This window comes from Orcinus orca, chromosome 1 (assembly GCF_937001465.1).
Source record: "Orcinus orca chromosome 1, mOrcOrc1.1, whole genome shotgun sequence".
NCBI lineage: Eukaryota > Metazoa > Chordata > Mammalia > Artiodactyla > Delphinidae > Orcinus > Orcinus orca.
Genome location: NC_064559.1, coordinates 211,370,568 through 211,384,204, shown reverse-complemented (window position 1 = coordinate 211,384,204; position 13,637 = coordinate 211,370,568). Strand labels below are relative to the sequence as shown.

General features: G+C 64.1%; 1 protein-coding gene across 3 annotated transcripts; it reads right to left on the bottom strand.

Annotated features, from left to right (window-relative positions):
• Positions 1–202: 202 nt before the first annotated feature.
• HES5 (hes family bHLH transcription factor 5) lies at positions 203–1,667 on the bottom strand. Of its 3 annotated transcripts, XM_004272302.3 has the most exons (3): positions 1,548–1,667; positions 1,307–1,472; positions 203–1,189 (listed from the first exon to the last, which is right to left on the bottom strand). In XM_004272302.3, the coding sequence occupies exons 1-3, from the start codon at positions 1,599–1,601 to the stop codon at positions 912–914; spliced, it is 498 nt and encodes a 165-aa protein (XP_004272350.3). In that variant the 5' UTR covers positions 1,602–1,667; the 3' UTR covers positions 203–911. The 3 variants fall into 3 exon arrangements, with proteins under 3 accessions (XP_004272350.3, XP_033288615.2, XP_033288616.2); XM_033432724.2 differs by having other exon boundaries at positions 203–1,472; XM_033432725.2 differs by having other exon boundaries at positions 1,307–1,601.
• Positions 1,668–13,637: the final 11,970 nt, after the last annotated feature.

Genomic DNA, 13,637 nt, shown 5'->3' with positions numbered 1-13,637 from the left:
GCTTCTCCTCTGCCTGCCCTCCTCCCTCCCCCCTCCCTTCAGCAGGAGCCCAGCCCTTCTTCTTGTGTCCAGGGGGTCGCTGGCAAGGACACTGCCCACCCGTGGCTGCAGACCATGATAGTCCCCACTCCCTGTCATCCCTGCAGACCCGCCTGCCCGGTGGCCACCGAGGACACGTGTGAGGCACAAGAGACAGACAGTGGAGGGGGCTGAACTCGTCGGATTTTATTAGAAGTCTTTAGAGCAGTCCCGTGGCTCCCACATGACTGAGAGTTCAAATTCTGAGTACAGAGTTGTGCCCACGCGCACCCACCCACACGGGAATCCTTTAAGGATCGTGGTGGAGACCCCCAGCCGCCCCACACAGCCCCGGTGTGAGCCCCGACCAGACAGCAAAGCATCCCCAGGGGCTTTGCGCCCACGGCTCTGCCCTGTCCTTCCACGCCCATCCAGGCTGACACTGTCGTTCCTACGAGGATACACCTTGAGTTCCGCCTTCACAAAAGGCAAATGTGCCCACGGCACGGCCTGCGCCAGGCCCACTGGCCTGGCAGCACCGGATCTGAAGAAAGCCCTCTACGCATGGGGCGCCGGCTGGCCGAGCCCCGCCGCCTACAAATATCATAGAACCCCGGCAGTGGGGACTTCCCAGAAGTCACTTGCTGAAATGCAAACACAGAGCAACCCCATGGGGTCAGACATTTGGCAGAAGATGGGCCCTAAATGACAAGGACACTGCACGCACATTCTCCGAGAATGACCCTCCTGCTGGCCCGCCAGCCTGGAGAGAGAGCCTTCCGGAGAAGGGGCCAGTCCAAGCCAGGGGCGGCACGGACGATGGGGAGGCCCTTCCCTCTGCCAGAGGAACGCGCTGGCCCTCTGGTCCTCCGGGCAGGGCTGCCGCCCGCGGGTCACCACGGCCGCCAGAGGCCGCAGGCGGGCTGGCGCGCAGAAGCGGCGGCGGCGGCCTTGGCCGGGGCGGGCGCGGGCGCGGAGCCAGGCGCCTTGGGCTCCTTGGCGGGCGCGGCCGGCGCGGCCGGCGGGCGCTGGAAGTGGTAGAGCAGCTTCATCTGCGTGTCGCTGGCCGCGTGCAGCGTCAGGAACTGCACGGCCTCCTGCAGGCACCACGAGTAGCCCTCGCTGTAGTCCTGGTGCAGGCTCTTGGGGCCGGCGGCGGCGGCGGCGAAGGCTGCGGGGAGTCGGGGCGGCGGTGAGCGGGGCCGGGGAGCCCGGGGCGCGGGGCGGCGGGGAGCGGGGCGGGGCGGGGGTCGCGCGGGCCGGGGCTCCAGGGCGCTGGGCGGCTCACCTTTGCTGTGTTTCAGGTAGCTGACGGCCATCTCCAGGATGTCGGCCTTCTCCAGCTTGGAGTTGGGCTGGTGGCGCGCGAACTCCTGCTCTAGCAGCAGCTTCAGCTGCTCGATGCTGCTGTTGATGCGGTCGCGGCGCATCTTCTCCACCACCGGCTTCCGCAGCTGCGGGCGGGAGGAGGGGGCGTCAGCGGGGCCGCGCCAGCGCGGGGGCCGCAGGGGCCGCGGCCGCGCACTTACTCGGTTTTTCTCTTTGGGGCTGAGCAGCTCCACGGCCACGGTGCTGGGGGCCATGCCTGGCGCGGGGAGAGGCGAGGAGGCGAGGAAGCAGGGAGCGGAGCGGGCGCGTCCCGTGCTGGCGCGGGCCCCGGCCCCTATATAGGCGCGGGCGGCGGGCTGGCGCCTGGGGCCCGGGCGCCGCGGCCGTTCCCACACTCCGCGGCCAATGGCGGCGCGGGCCGCACAAAGGCGCCGGCCCATTAGCGCACGCTAAATTGCCTGTGAATTGGCGCGGGCACAATGGGCGCTCCCCGAGGAGCAGGTGGGCCGCGCGGCACAATGTCCGGGCTGTGGGAACGCGCTCGCCCTCATTAGCATCCCGGGGCCTGATGCTGGGAGCCCCGCGCCTCAATATGCTGCCTTTTCCCAGGCCGCGGGGACAAGGGTGGGGGCAGGAAGGAGCTGCGCCCCTCCCCTCCCCTTCCCTCCCTCCCCTCCCCTTCCCTCCCTCCCCCTCTTCTCTCCCTTCCCCCCCCCAGCGACTCCCCGCTGCTGGCTGGTAGAGGCCGGGAGCCCAGATAAGGGGAAGCTTTAGAATGCACAAGTGCGGGCGGCTTCCAGGAGGGTGGGCACCGTCCCTGACAGGCGAGGGGGACGGAGGAAGCCGCCCTTTTCCTGAACAGACACAGTCACCTCCCTCTGCACAGGTGGAAGAGGGGCCCAGGCTCTCAGGATCAGACCTACTGGCACATGTGGCAAGTCTCCCCAGGCTGTCACCTGGGACACGTGACTTCAGAGCTAGAAAATGGGCTGCCACGCCTCCCTGGCTGGGCTCTGGGTAGCTTCAGGGAGCCAGAGTACCCGAAACGCCCAGCATGGAGCCCGGCACCTAGGCGGTCCCCCCCAGGAGCTGCACTCCCTCCTCCCTGGAGCAGTTCAGCAGACTGTGGCAACTGGGGTGCTCTGAATCAGCAGGTGGCCTCCAGGGTCCCACCCCACCCCCATCTGGATGGGAGTCTGACCGTGGCTGTCCACGGAGCACGGGAGGGCGCGTGGCTGCGGGCGTGCTCTGTACAGGTGTGTGGTCACTGCTCCTGCGTGACTCGGGGGAAGCCTTGGCTGCATGCTACCCTCTGCACTGCCTTAGGAGCACTTGGAGGGCTTGCTGTCCCTAGGCATTTTGCCAGTGCTGAGGAAGGGGGTGCCAGGTGGCAGACATGAGGCTCCTGCCTGGAGCCCACACGAACGCTGTACCTACTCAGACGCCCTGGAGGAACCGCTGATCCCGGTACTCGGTCAGCCCAGCTGAGGGCCAGCCGCTGCTTGGGGGCCACCAACCCCACCCTGGGTCCCTAGGGGAGGGCTTGCTGGGAGCACCCCTCCACCCAAAACAATCACTTTACTTTGATTCTCTGCAGCCAGGAATCCAGTTCTGCAGGGACTGCGGGAGGGGGTGGGGCTGGGAGTACCTTCTAGGGGCAAGGCGGGACCCAGCAAGGTCCAAAGAGGAGGCAGGGCTTCAGCCCGGGGAGCCAGCGGCTGGCATCAGGGTGCGTGAGTCGAAACCCAGGAGCACAGTTCCCTGGACGGCAGCCACGTCCGAGCGCAGCTGGGAATTGCAGGGCCTTGACGAGGGTCTAGGCAGTGACTCACAGCTATGAGTGGCCTGCTTGGTGGACCCGCTCAAGAGGTCCGCAGCACAAGGAGCCTTTGGGGACCCGGAGATGGGCCCATCCGGGAAGCAGGAGGATGGTGTCAGGACAGCCAGGGCAGCCCCAAGAGACTGCTGGTCACCCACTGGGATGGATTAGGCTGGGGGGCTCCCGGGGAGGAACCTATAGGTGACTTTGGAAGGGAGTGGAGGGCAGCCACATTCACCCCTTGGCACCTGCTCTACCCCCAGAGCACCTCTCTTGAAGGGGAAACAGGCCCCAGGCTGGCTTTGGGAGGTGGGTGACCCTGAGCCCTGGGCTCCTCTCGAGCAGGTGGACCCCCTACCACAGATATCCGGCCCGATCAGGTTTGATGCAAAAGGGCAGAGGGCACCCAGGCAAACTGGGATGGGCGTGCTGGAGACATGTGCTCTGCCCTCTGCTCCACAGCCCTGGCTGGCACTGTCAGCGTGGGCTGGCATATCCCACAGGCTGCAAGGGGCACCCGGTGACGCTCAGTGGAGCCATTTTTGCACCAAAAGTGGGGCTTGCGCTGGGCGACCAGCACGTTTTGGTGGGTCCCTCGCCTGCCTATGGACTCCCTGGGGGTGGACTGTTGGGGGGAGGGCAGGATGGCTTAGTTGCCTGTGTGCCCGTCGCCCACACCCTGCCAGCCCGGCACCTGGCGCCAAGGAGGAGCTTGGCCAAGGAAGAGGAAATGCAGGGACGAGGGGCGTGTGCTCGACTGCCTCGCTGCGGGCAGTGGGGGCCCCAGGGCTCTGCCCGGAACTGAGGGCAGCACGCGGGCCGGGCCCGTCCCTCTGTCCCCCACCCCGCCAGCTTCAGAGGGGCAGTTGGCCACCTCCCCCAAGCCAGCTCTCGGCCCAAGGGAGACACGTGCCAGAGACGTGGTCCAGGCCCTACCCCACCCCACCCCAGCTGCACGCCCACCCGCAGTGGGCCAGGGTGGAGGTGAGGGTGGCGGGTGGGCCGTGGGAGGCTGACTCCTCCCGCCTTCCTCCCCTCCCCCCTCCCCCTGGACAGTAGCAGCTTTGATCCAATTTTGAGTTGTGGGAAATATGAAATGAATGGTGTTAAATCTCAGTCCGGCCGGATGAAAGGCTTGATCCCTCCCCGAGTGCGGGCCAGATGGCAGCGCGGCCTCCGAGGCACACGCCTGGCCTTTGTGGGCCGTTTAACACTGTGAATGGGGCCAAAGTGTGGGAAAGTCGCTGGGCTCCTGGCTCACACGTCCATCCGAGGTGAGTGGCCCAGCAGCCTGGGGGGGCTGCAGAGGAGGGAGGAGGCGGGAAGAGCCCAGGGCCTCTCCTGGCTGGCAGGCTTAGCGCGGAAGCATCCCAGAGCGTGGAGGGGGCTCGGACCCTCTGTTTTGGCTGCCCCCAGCAGCTGGGGGGAGGGCGGGGAGAGTTCGTCCTGCCCCCACCCTGGAGAGCTCGGTAAGTCTAGGGTGGGGTGAGGTGTCTAGAAACAGCTGCTGAGGCAAGGTGCCTGCTGTGGATGTGGGGCTCCAGGCCAAACCCATGAGCTGGGTATGATTATGCTAGAATTCAGGGATCTAGGACCACAACCCGTTTCTTTTTTCTTTTAAAATTATTTATTTATTTATCTTTGGCTGCATTGGGTCTTCGTTGCTGCACGCAGGCTTTCTCTAGTTGCAGTGAGCGGGGGCTACTCTTCGTTGCGTTGCGCGGGCTTCTCATTGCGATGGTTTCTCTTGTTGCGGAACACGGGCTCTAGGCGCGCGGGCTCAGTAGTTGTGGCTCGCGGGCTTCAGTAGTTGTGGCTCACAGGCTCTAGAGCGCAGGCTCAGTAGTTGTGGCGCAGGGGCTTTGTTGCTCCGCGGCATATGGGATCTTCCTGGACCAGGGCTCGAACCCGTGTCCCCTGCACTGGCAGGCGGATTCCTAACCCCTGCGCCACCAGGGAAGCCCCATAACCTATTTCTAAATAACCCACACCCCAATTCCACCCTTCCCAGGCTGACTGCAAAGCAAAGGGCACCATGACGGGGGCGGTGCTCCAGGGGCATTTGCTCCCCATGACAAGGGAGGTCTTCTCATAGGGATGGTGCAGCTGCTGTGGTAAACAGTGTGGTCGTTCCTCCAAAATTTAACGTAGAATTACCATGTGACATGGCAATTCCACCTGTGCTCTGTACCCAAGAGAATTGAAAGCGGGATCTCAAAGAGACCCTCATATATCCATGTTCACAGAAGCATTATTCACAGTCACCAAGAGGTGAAAACAACATGTGTCCATCAACAGGTGAATGGATAAGTGAAATGTGGTCCATCCCTATGACAGAATGTTATTCAGCGTTAGAAAGGAAGGTGATTCTGACACCTGCTCCAACGTGGATGGACCCTGAGGACACTGTGCTGAGCGAGATGAGCCAGCCAGAAAGGACACATCCTACATGATCCTGCTTCTGTGACATCCCTGGAGGAGTCACACTCACAGAGACAGAAAGGAGGAGGGTGGGGCCGGGGGCTGGGGGCGGGGGTGGGCAGTGAGTGTCTCATGGGGGCAGAGTGTCAGTTTGGGAAGATGAGAAAGTTCTGGAGATGATGGTGGTGATGTTTGTACAACAGCGTGCCTGTGCTTAATGCCACTGAGCTGTGCACTTATAAATAATTAAGGTTATTTTATGTTATGTGTATTTTACCATAATTAAAAAAAAATTAAAAAAGGAGGACTCCTTGGAGAAGAGCCACACGCTCCCTCCCACCCACCCCCCATCCAGCCCCAAGTGACCCTGCCCTGGACCCCCCAGTGCCCTGCAGGCTGGACTGGTGTGGAAGGGACCCTGCTGTACCCACTGGCCTCTGCCGCCTCCGTCTCAGCCCGGGGCCAGATTCCCTGGAGCAGGTCGTGCCATCTACAGGGTTCTGTGAAGTCCCAGGCTGTCCACAACCTGGGTGTTTCTGGCCCCAGGAGGGTTTCCTTCTTGGGGTGTGGGGAGTGGGCAGGCTGGCCTTCTGGGAGAAAAGAGACAGTGACAACCCACTGTGACACCGCCATGTGCCACCACAAGGACCCCAGGCTGCGCACAGACCAGAGACTGGTGCCCCCTGGGGTGGTTCTGTGCCATGGCTCTCGCCCTGGGCCCATCCAAACTCAGTGCTGTGCCCCTCTCCTGCCCTCCAGTGGCTCCCAGCGGGGCCCCCGGCCAGCCCTCCATCACCAGCCGGTTCACCTGCGGTGGCCACTGAAAGAGCACCCAGGACAGCAGGAAGGCGCCCGGCTCGGGTCCCCAGGCGTGAAGGGGCAAGGCTGGACTGGGTGCCACTCCCAGTTGCCCCCAGCCAGGCAGGCCCCTGGGAGCACTGGAGAGGCGGTGGCTATAGGTTGCTGAGTTTGTCCGGGGGTGGGGAGGGGGTTTGGGGTCTCTCCCTGGGGATCCGGGCGGGAGCTGGATTGGGGTAAGATTCCCAGTTTCTGAGAATCTACTAGGCACCAGGCAGGGAACAGGAATCTGCCTTCTTAGAGCTGCCCTGTGAGGGGAGTGTCCCTGCCCCATTGCACAGATAGGAACCAGAGGGTTTTTGAGCATTTATTATTATTATTACGTACTAGGCAGGGCTAACAGCTCTGGTATATTTCCCAGGCTAGACCTGCCTGGGGACCAGGCAGTATTATTACTTCCTTTTTCCGAGAGCCCCCAGGCACCGAGAGGTTGCTGAGGCCACTTGGAGGGTGAGGGTGGGAGCTGGGACTTGGACCCGCGGAGACAGGATGGGGGAGGGGAAGGGGCGCAGCGCCTGGGCTGTGGGCCTGGGGCGCTGGCGTGAGTGGCGCCTGCCGCGGAGAGTGAAGCGGGGAGGGGTGGCATGCGTCTCCCCCGTGGCACGCAGGAGCAGCCTCATTGATCCCTCCATCCCCAGTCGGACTCTTGCTCCAGATGGCGGGTGGCCAGGACCGTGGACAAAGGGCGGCCGCTCCCAGGCGGCCTGCGAGCCCCGCAGGCGGAGGGTCGAGAGTGTGGGAACCTCCGGCTGCGTGGCCGCTCTGGGGGAGGGGTGCTCTGGGGGGTGGGAGGAAACCCCGCCCTCCACTCCCCAGCCCCCTTCTGCCCTAGCTCCCCGCGCCCCCCAGAACCAGACCAAAGAAGTGGATACGAGAGGGGGCTCTTTCCTCCCTCCCAGCTGCGGGACTCTTCCCTTCCCTTCCCTTCCCTGGGGCAGCGGACACCTGGGCACACCTGGGCTGAGAAGGGACTGAGGCCTGGACCCTGCCCTGGGGGGTGGACGGGGGCTGAACTTGGGGCTGGGGAGACCTTGCACGTAGGAGGTCACTTTGGGGGTGTAGTTAGCCCACCATGGAGTTACATCGAAGACCGAGTGTCCACCTGACATTGGCAGAGAGATGGAGGGAACCTCCCGAATGCTGACATTTTGGGGACCAGAAGCTTGGTTAGTTTTTCTTATGTCTGCTTTCTCCAGATTTTCTTGAAGGAGTGTCTACTGTTTGTATAATGTCTAAAAAGGCACGTTTAGGCTCCCACAGGGGCCCCAGGGAACAAGGGGGCGTCTTGGGGAAGGCTTGAGACACTGACGTTTTTCAGAAGAGCCCTGGATGTAGGGCGATGAAGGGAAAGGCAGGGTTGCCAAGGGAGGGCTTCCTGGAGGAGGTGATGCCCGAGGAGGTCCTTGAAGGGAGCACGGGTGTGTCCCAGGTGAGGAATTCTGGGAAGCTTTATCCAGGAAAAGAGAATGGTGGGACACGGACCTGGGGGTGAGCAGAAGCAGGCACCAGAAGTGTCCAAGAATGGCTGGAAGGGGCTCCCCTGCGTGCGTGCCTGTGAATACACACCCGTGCCTGGGCTCTGGAGGTAAAGGGCCTGGCACTACCCCCCGGCCCCTCAGCTTGGCCCGCTTTCCTTGGCGGGTCAACGCGTGGACACACCTCACTGCCCAGCGTTAGAGGCCCCGACGGGAGGGGGGCCTGAGTTGGGGGGAGCGCTGCTCTGGGCACCCCTCCTGGAGTAGGTGGACCCTGGGCCCCAGGTGGGTGTGAGGAAGACCCTGTCTGTCAGCAGCCCCTCTCCTGCACTGTCTAGGGGTCAGTGCCCTGCCCAGTGCGGCACCATGGCTCATCCAGGCCTCCAGCAACGTTCAGAGGCAGGAAGGATTACCCCTGTTTCATGGGGGAAACCGAGGAAGCTGAGGTGTTGAGGGTGCAATAGCCTGCCAAAAGGCCTGTGGCCGCGGACTGTCACCACCCTACCTGGGAGTGGGCTGTGGTCCTGGGCCACATGGTGGGTCAGTCGGCCCCAGAGCCCAGAAGCGGGCTGGGGGTTCAGGGTGGCCGCGGAGGGGCCTTCCCTCCAGCACGGCCCTCCGTGCTCAGGACCAGCCCCTCCTCCCCAGGGTTATGCCGGACCCAGGAGGGGGACTTGGAGTCCAGTGATGGTGGGTGGGGGGAGGCTTACACACAGCGGGAACCTGAGGCCCCGAGGAAGGGGGGCAGGGGCCAGATGCCTTCTCCTGCCCCTCGGCCTGGAGCCCCCATAGGGGAGCCGGGCTGCAGAGGGGCGGCCCCCAGACCTCTCCCCAGGACAGCTGGGGCTGCAGACAGCTTCGCAGCTGAGTCTGGGTGCTGCTGGGTGGGGGGTTCCTGGTGGCAGAGCCCATTCAGCCCCAGGACAGAGAGCAGGCTGCAGGGGGTGATTGGGGGAGGGGGGGTGTCTGCCATCCTGTCTCCACATCTCCTCTGTCAGGGGTTGGGCATCTTATCATCCTATCGGTGGATACCAGTCAGCCCTCGAGGCGGGGCTGCCCCCAGCTCACAGGGCGCTAACGTAAAGCTGACATTTACTGAGCGCCTGCTGCACGCCGAGCCCCGGAGATGAGGTTTCCTCACAGATGAGGAAACTGAAGCTTCGCAAGCGGAGGGGACTGGCCCAAGGCCACAGAGTGAGCCGGGCAGCTGGGGCCCTGCAGCTCTTCTAGCCCAGGGGTCAGAGGAGGGGATGCTCCAGGGGCAGAGGCAGGGGCGGGCAGCCTTGTCTTCTGCGCTCACCTCCTCTCTACCCCCCCCCCCCCTTAGCTCCTGCCTAGAGTTTTTCTCTCGCGCCCTAAGGCCCCAGAGCCCCTGCCTGGGCCCGCCCCTGGGGGTCAGACCCTTAGCCTCTGTCTCGCAGCAGCTGCCCCAGCTCTGAGTTTTCCAGGCTGGGCCCCATCCAAAGCGGGGTGGTTTCCAGGTCGCCAGTGGGAGCCAACCAGTGCCCGTGGTGGCACCTCACCCCGGGTGCTGAGTGGGACCAAGAAGCCCTTCCCGTGGTTGGTCGACTCCGCAGCTGGCTCCCAGTTTCTGGGGTCTGTGCTGCCCCCCCGTGTAGACACAGATCATCCTCGCTGAAGAAAGTCTCCCTCCCTCCGACATTTCAGTGCTGCGCTGCCTGGAGCTGGGTCTCAGGGGAGGAGGGACTGGGCGGGATGGGCACAGGGGGTGTCCAGGTTGAGGCTGGGCTCTGCCCTTGGCTTTCTGTGGCCTCAGTTTACCTGTGTAGCATGGGCTTTCCCTGCTAAGGCCACCTGAGGGAGGGACTGGCTCCAGGTTGCTGGAGATGACCGAGGATGGCCAAAGCGGGGCTGGGGCATTGCTGGGCGCCCCGGCCCAGAAGAAGCCCCTGCTGCTGGGGCTGATCACGTGGGCTGCCTGTGGCTCTTGTCTGAAGTATGGCCAGTGCACCGAGTCAGGGGCGCGGAGTCATGGGACAGGGCCCTCCGTGCCCCAGGCCCACGCAGCAACCTCTCCCTCTGCAGCAGGAGCCGCTGGGGGCTCCGAGCCGGAGGGCTGCTCAGGAAGGCTTGTGTGCAGGTGCCCAGGAGGTAGGGCTGGGCTGGGGCTGCGGGTGTCCGTTTCTGCGGCTTGCCTGGCCCGGGTCTGGCCAGCTGGGGGGTCAGGTCACAAACCTGATGACTCGATCAGGTTCTGTGACTCGGGGGGCTTGGACCCTTCCCCCGAAGCTGCCCTTGGATGGCTGCCCAGCTCCCCCCACCCCCTTCTCTCATCTCACCGAGGTCAGGCTCCACCCTGGGACCTGACTGTGGGGTTGGGGCAGGGTGTCTGTAGGTCTGAGGGACCCCTGCCCTCCAAGGCGGGGTGGGGGGTGGGGACGGTGGTTAGCCAGTTTCTGCAGTCCTGTCAAGTCTCCAGGCCAGACTTGGGGACCCCCGCTTTTGGGGACCAAACCAGGCCCCAGGTTCCCAAAAGGGCTGCACTCCAGACTTGGCAGACATGGGCATAGACCCCAGGCTCGTTCAAACCCCCGCTTCCCGTGCCTCGGTCTCCCAGGTGTAAAGCAGGGGCCAGGGCGGTGGGCACAGGGACGCGTAGAGGTGGGCGGTGGGAAAGCGCGGGAGCCGCGCGTCTCACGGGCGCCTCCGGATTAGGGGCCGCGCGGGCCCACGTGGCCGCGCCCCGCCCCCTCCCCGCGAGGCCGGGGCAGGGCCGGGTCGCTGTCCCCAGCTGGTTAAAAACCCCGCGGTGTCAGAGAGCAGCTCGTTCCCAACCTCTGAAAGGCAGACAAGCCCTTTATTGCTCTATTATAACGCGGAGCCAGATGGTCTTTTGGGAGTTGCCCCCCCTCGCCCCCCGCGGCCGCCCCCATTCATTCAGAGGCAGACCCCGGCACTAATGCCGCGGGGGGCAGGCACGCTTCCGCGCCCGCCGCGCAGTGTGGGAACCGCCTGGCAGCGCGGACCCACAGCCCGCCGGCCGCGGGAGGGGCGCGGATGGGCGCGCGCGTCCCAGCTCCCGGCGGGGCTGCCCGGCGCCCAGGGGAAGGCTCGCGGGTCGGGGCCTGGGGCGGGAGGAGTCCCGGAGGCCCCTCCCGGGGTGTCTCGGCACCGGATGACTCGGGTAGGCCATGTACCCTACCGGTGCCTCGGTTTTCTTACCTGTAAAACGAGGACGATGCCTGCGCACACCTGCTGGGTTTCGGAGGATCAAACCATTTTAGGGCCGGGCAAGCATCAGGCCCGTCACCATTTTTGTGCCTTCCAAGAAGGACTCTGTTACATTTTTAAATCCTTAAAAAAACATCCAAAGGAGAAAAATATTTTGAGGCAAGTGAAAATGAGATGGAATTCAAATTTCAGCACACAGAAATAACATTTTACTGGAACACAGCCAGGCCATTCCTTTACTATGAGGAGTGTTGCTTTCCTGATGCGAGGCAGAGTCGAGTGCGTGAAACAGTCACCTAAACCCTAACGTGTTTACTGTGGGGCAGGTTTGCCCCACCTGCAGGGTGGAATGGCGCCCACCACGCTGTCGCTGTGGTAACTGCTGTCCTTACCACCCACGGGGGGCGGGGGGGCGGGAGGGGGGTTGCCCTGCCCATCCCTCTTGCTGCTGGGGCTGGTGTGGGAGCCCCACTCAGGGATGGCTGCCTTGCTGAGGCTGAGGGTCTTCCTGCACATTGTACAGGTGGTGGCTGAGGCCAGACTGGACCCTGGGTTAGGGCAGATGGGGCAGCTCCCCCTCCCCGGAGAAAGCACCAAGGTGGTCACGCAGCCCCCAGGCCCCTCCTTGTGCTTCCTCCACGGCCTGGGGGGAATCTTCCCCTGCACACCCACTGGGTGGGTCCATGCCTCCCCACTTCCCCGAGCACGTGTGCTCTTGCACACCTGGGGAAGATCCGTTTTGTCCTAAAATCATCAAGCTCCCCGTCCCTGGCTAAGGTCACCTTCACCAGCTGCCCCCACTTTCTCATCGGGGGCCCTAGACTGACTCGTCCACTCCTTTCCTCCACCAGCAGTCCCACTGTGGGCCTGCTGGAGACCAGGCAGCCTGCCCTGGGCCTCATTTTCCCCACTGATGGCCTGGCTGAACTTTAGGGAGCTCCCCTGCCTCCTGGTCAGGTCACTGGGGGCTTGCAAAACAAGCACGGGGGTGGGAGTACCCTGCTTTCTTGAGGGGCAGGAAGTACAGGAGGGCAGCGGCTCAGAGGACGAGGGCTTTAGGGGTTGGCAGGAGAGGACAAAGGGCCCCATGGGGGATGGGGGCTGCCTGCTTGTGGGTCCGTTATGGGGGCTGGGGTGGGAAGGGAACCTGCAGCTCTGGGGCGCTGGGCTTGGAAGTCCTTTCTCTTTGCCTCACCGGCCTGACCCAGGCCCGCCTCCCCCCATCCTATGACGGCTGAAAGGAGAGAAGAACCCCAGCCCTGCAGGTACCATCCCAGCTGGGACCCTCGGCTCCCAGGTATTATGGGGACCTGAGGGATCACAGTTGTGGGACTCAGGCTCCATGCCCTTCATGGTCATTGCTCCCTGATCCCTGGATGCCCCAGCTCCTCCCCAACCCCCCACAGGACCGCTGCCCTGACGCCAAACAACAACTTCATCAGCATTCCCTGTGGGTACCTGCTGGGGCTCCCACCTCCTGCAGACCCCGCATTAGACTGGCAGTCAGAGCCAGCTGTCAGGGGCTCTGGGCTTCCAGCCCATTGTGGGGACCCCTCGGTGAGGCTCAGCAGTGGCCCAGGGCACATCTGATGCTCCTACAGCCACTGGGCTGGGGGTCTCCTTGGACCCACTCAGTGGGGCAGGGGACATGGTCCACAGATGAAGGCAAGTGTGGCCAGACCAGCCCTGGGCTCGCAGCTGGCTGAAAGCCGAGGGGAGGAGGCCGGAGCAAGGTGGCCCACCCCCAGCTGGGCAGTGATGACCCCCTTGAAGTAGCTGCTCTGTGCCAGGCAGAGTGTCCAGAGCCTGGTGCGGGGTAGGGCCGGGGGTACTGGGTAGAGGTGAGGGCTCCGGAATCTGGCCCTCCCTTCTCTGCTTGTCCCTGAGTTGGCAGTGGCCTCATCCTGTCTCCTGCCCCTGCCCTCCAGGACTCAGATGGCGCCTGCTCGCAACCAGAGGCGTCCAGAAGGTCACCACCTGGGCTTGCCCAGCAGGCTCTGGGCCCCATGGGGCGGCCGCCTCCTACCCTGGAGCCCACTCCCATGGGAGAGTGAGGACTGCCACTGTCAGTCCCCCAAGGGCCTCTGGTCCTCTGTTTGCGCAGAGAACTCCAGTGGTCTCGCGGGCCTCATGGAGCCCTGTTTGTCTGATGCCACTTGAGAAGGCCCAGGAGTATGGGGCACGGGGGGGGGGGGTGCGGGCTGCCCGCCGCTGTGCCACCGGGTCTTGGCTCTGGGGCTCCCCCTCCACCAGCAGCCGCCCCAGAGCCCTGCCCGCCCCCAGTCTTGTGAGAGAATTCGGGCGGGAGGCCGCTCCGGGTGGCTTCCCACACCCCGCCCCCCTGCTGAGGACATTCATCTGGCACAAAAGGCGCGTGCCCGGCGACAAACTCATTTACATGGGCCGCCTGGCTTTGTGTGCAGAGCTGTGGGCCCAGAGGCCATCTGGGGAGCAGTCGTCCCAGCGGGGCGGGGCCCCTGGTTGCCTTTGAAGGTTGGGGAAGCGGCAGCGGCTGGAAGGCCACA

Excerpts from the sequence above, each read along its gene's own strand:
- HES5 (XM_033432724.2), bottom strand. The coding sequence starts at position 1,601 with ATGGCCCCCAGCACCGTGGCCGTGGAGCTGCTCAGCCCCAAAGAGAAA. Across the intron at positions 1,473-1,547 it reads GCCCCAAAGAGAAAAACCGA|CTGCGGAAGCCGGTGGTGGA; the intron begins GTAAGTGCGCGG and ends TCCCGCCCGCAG.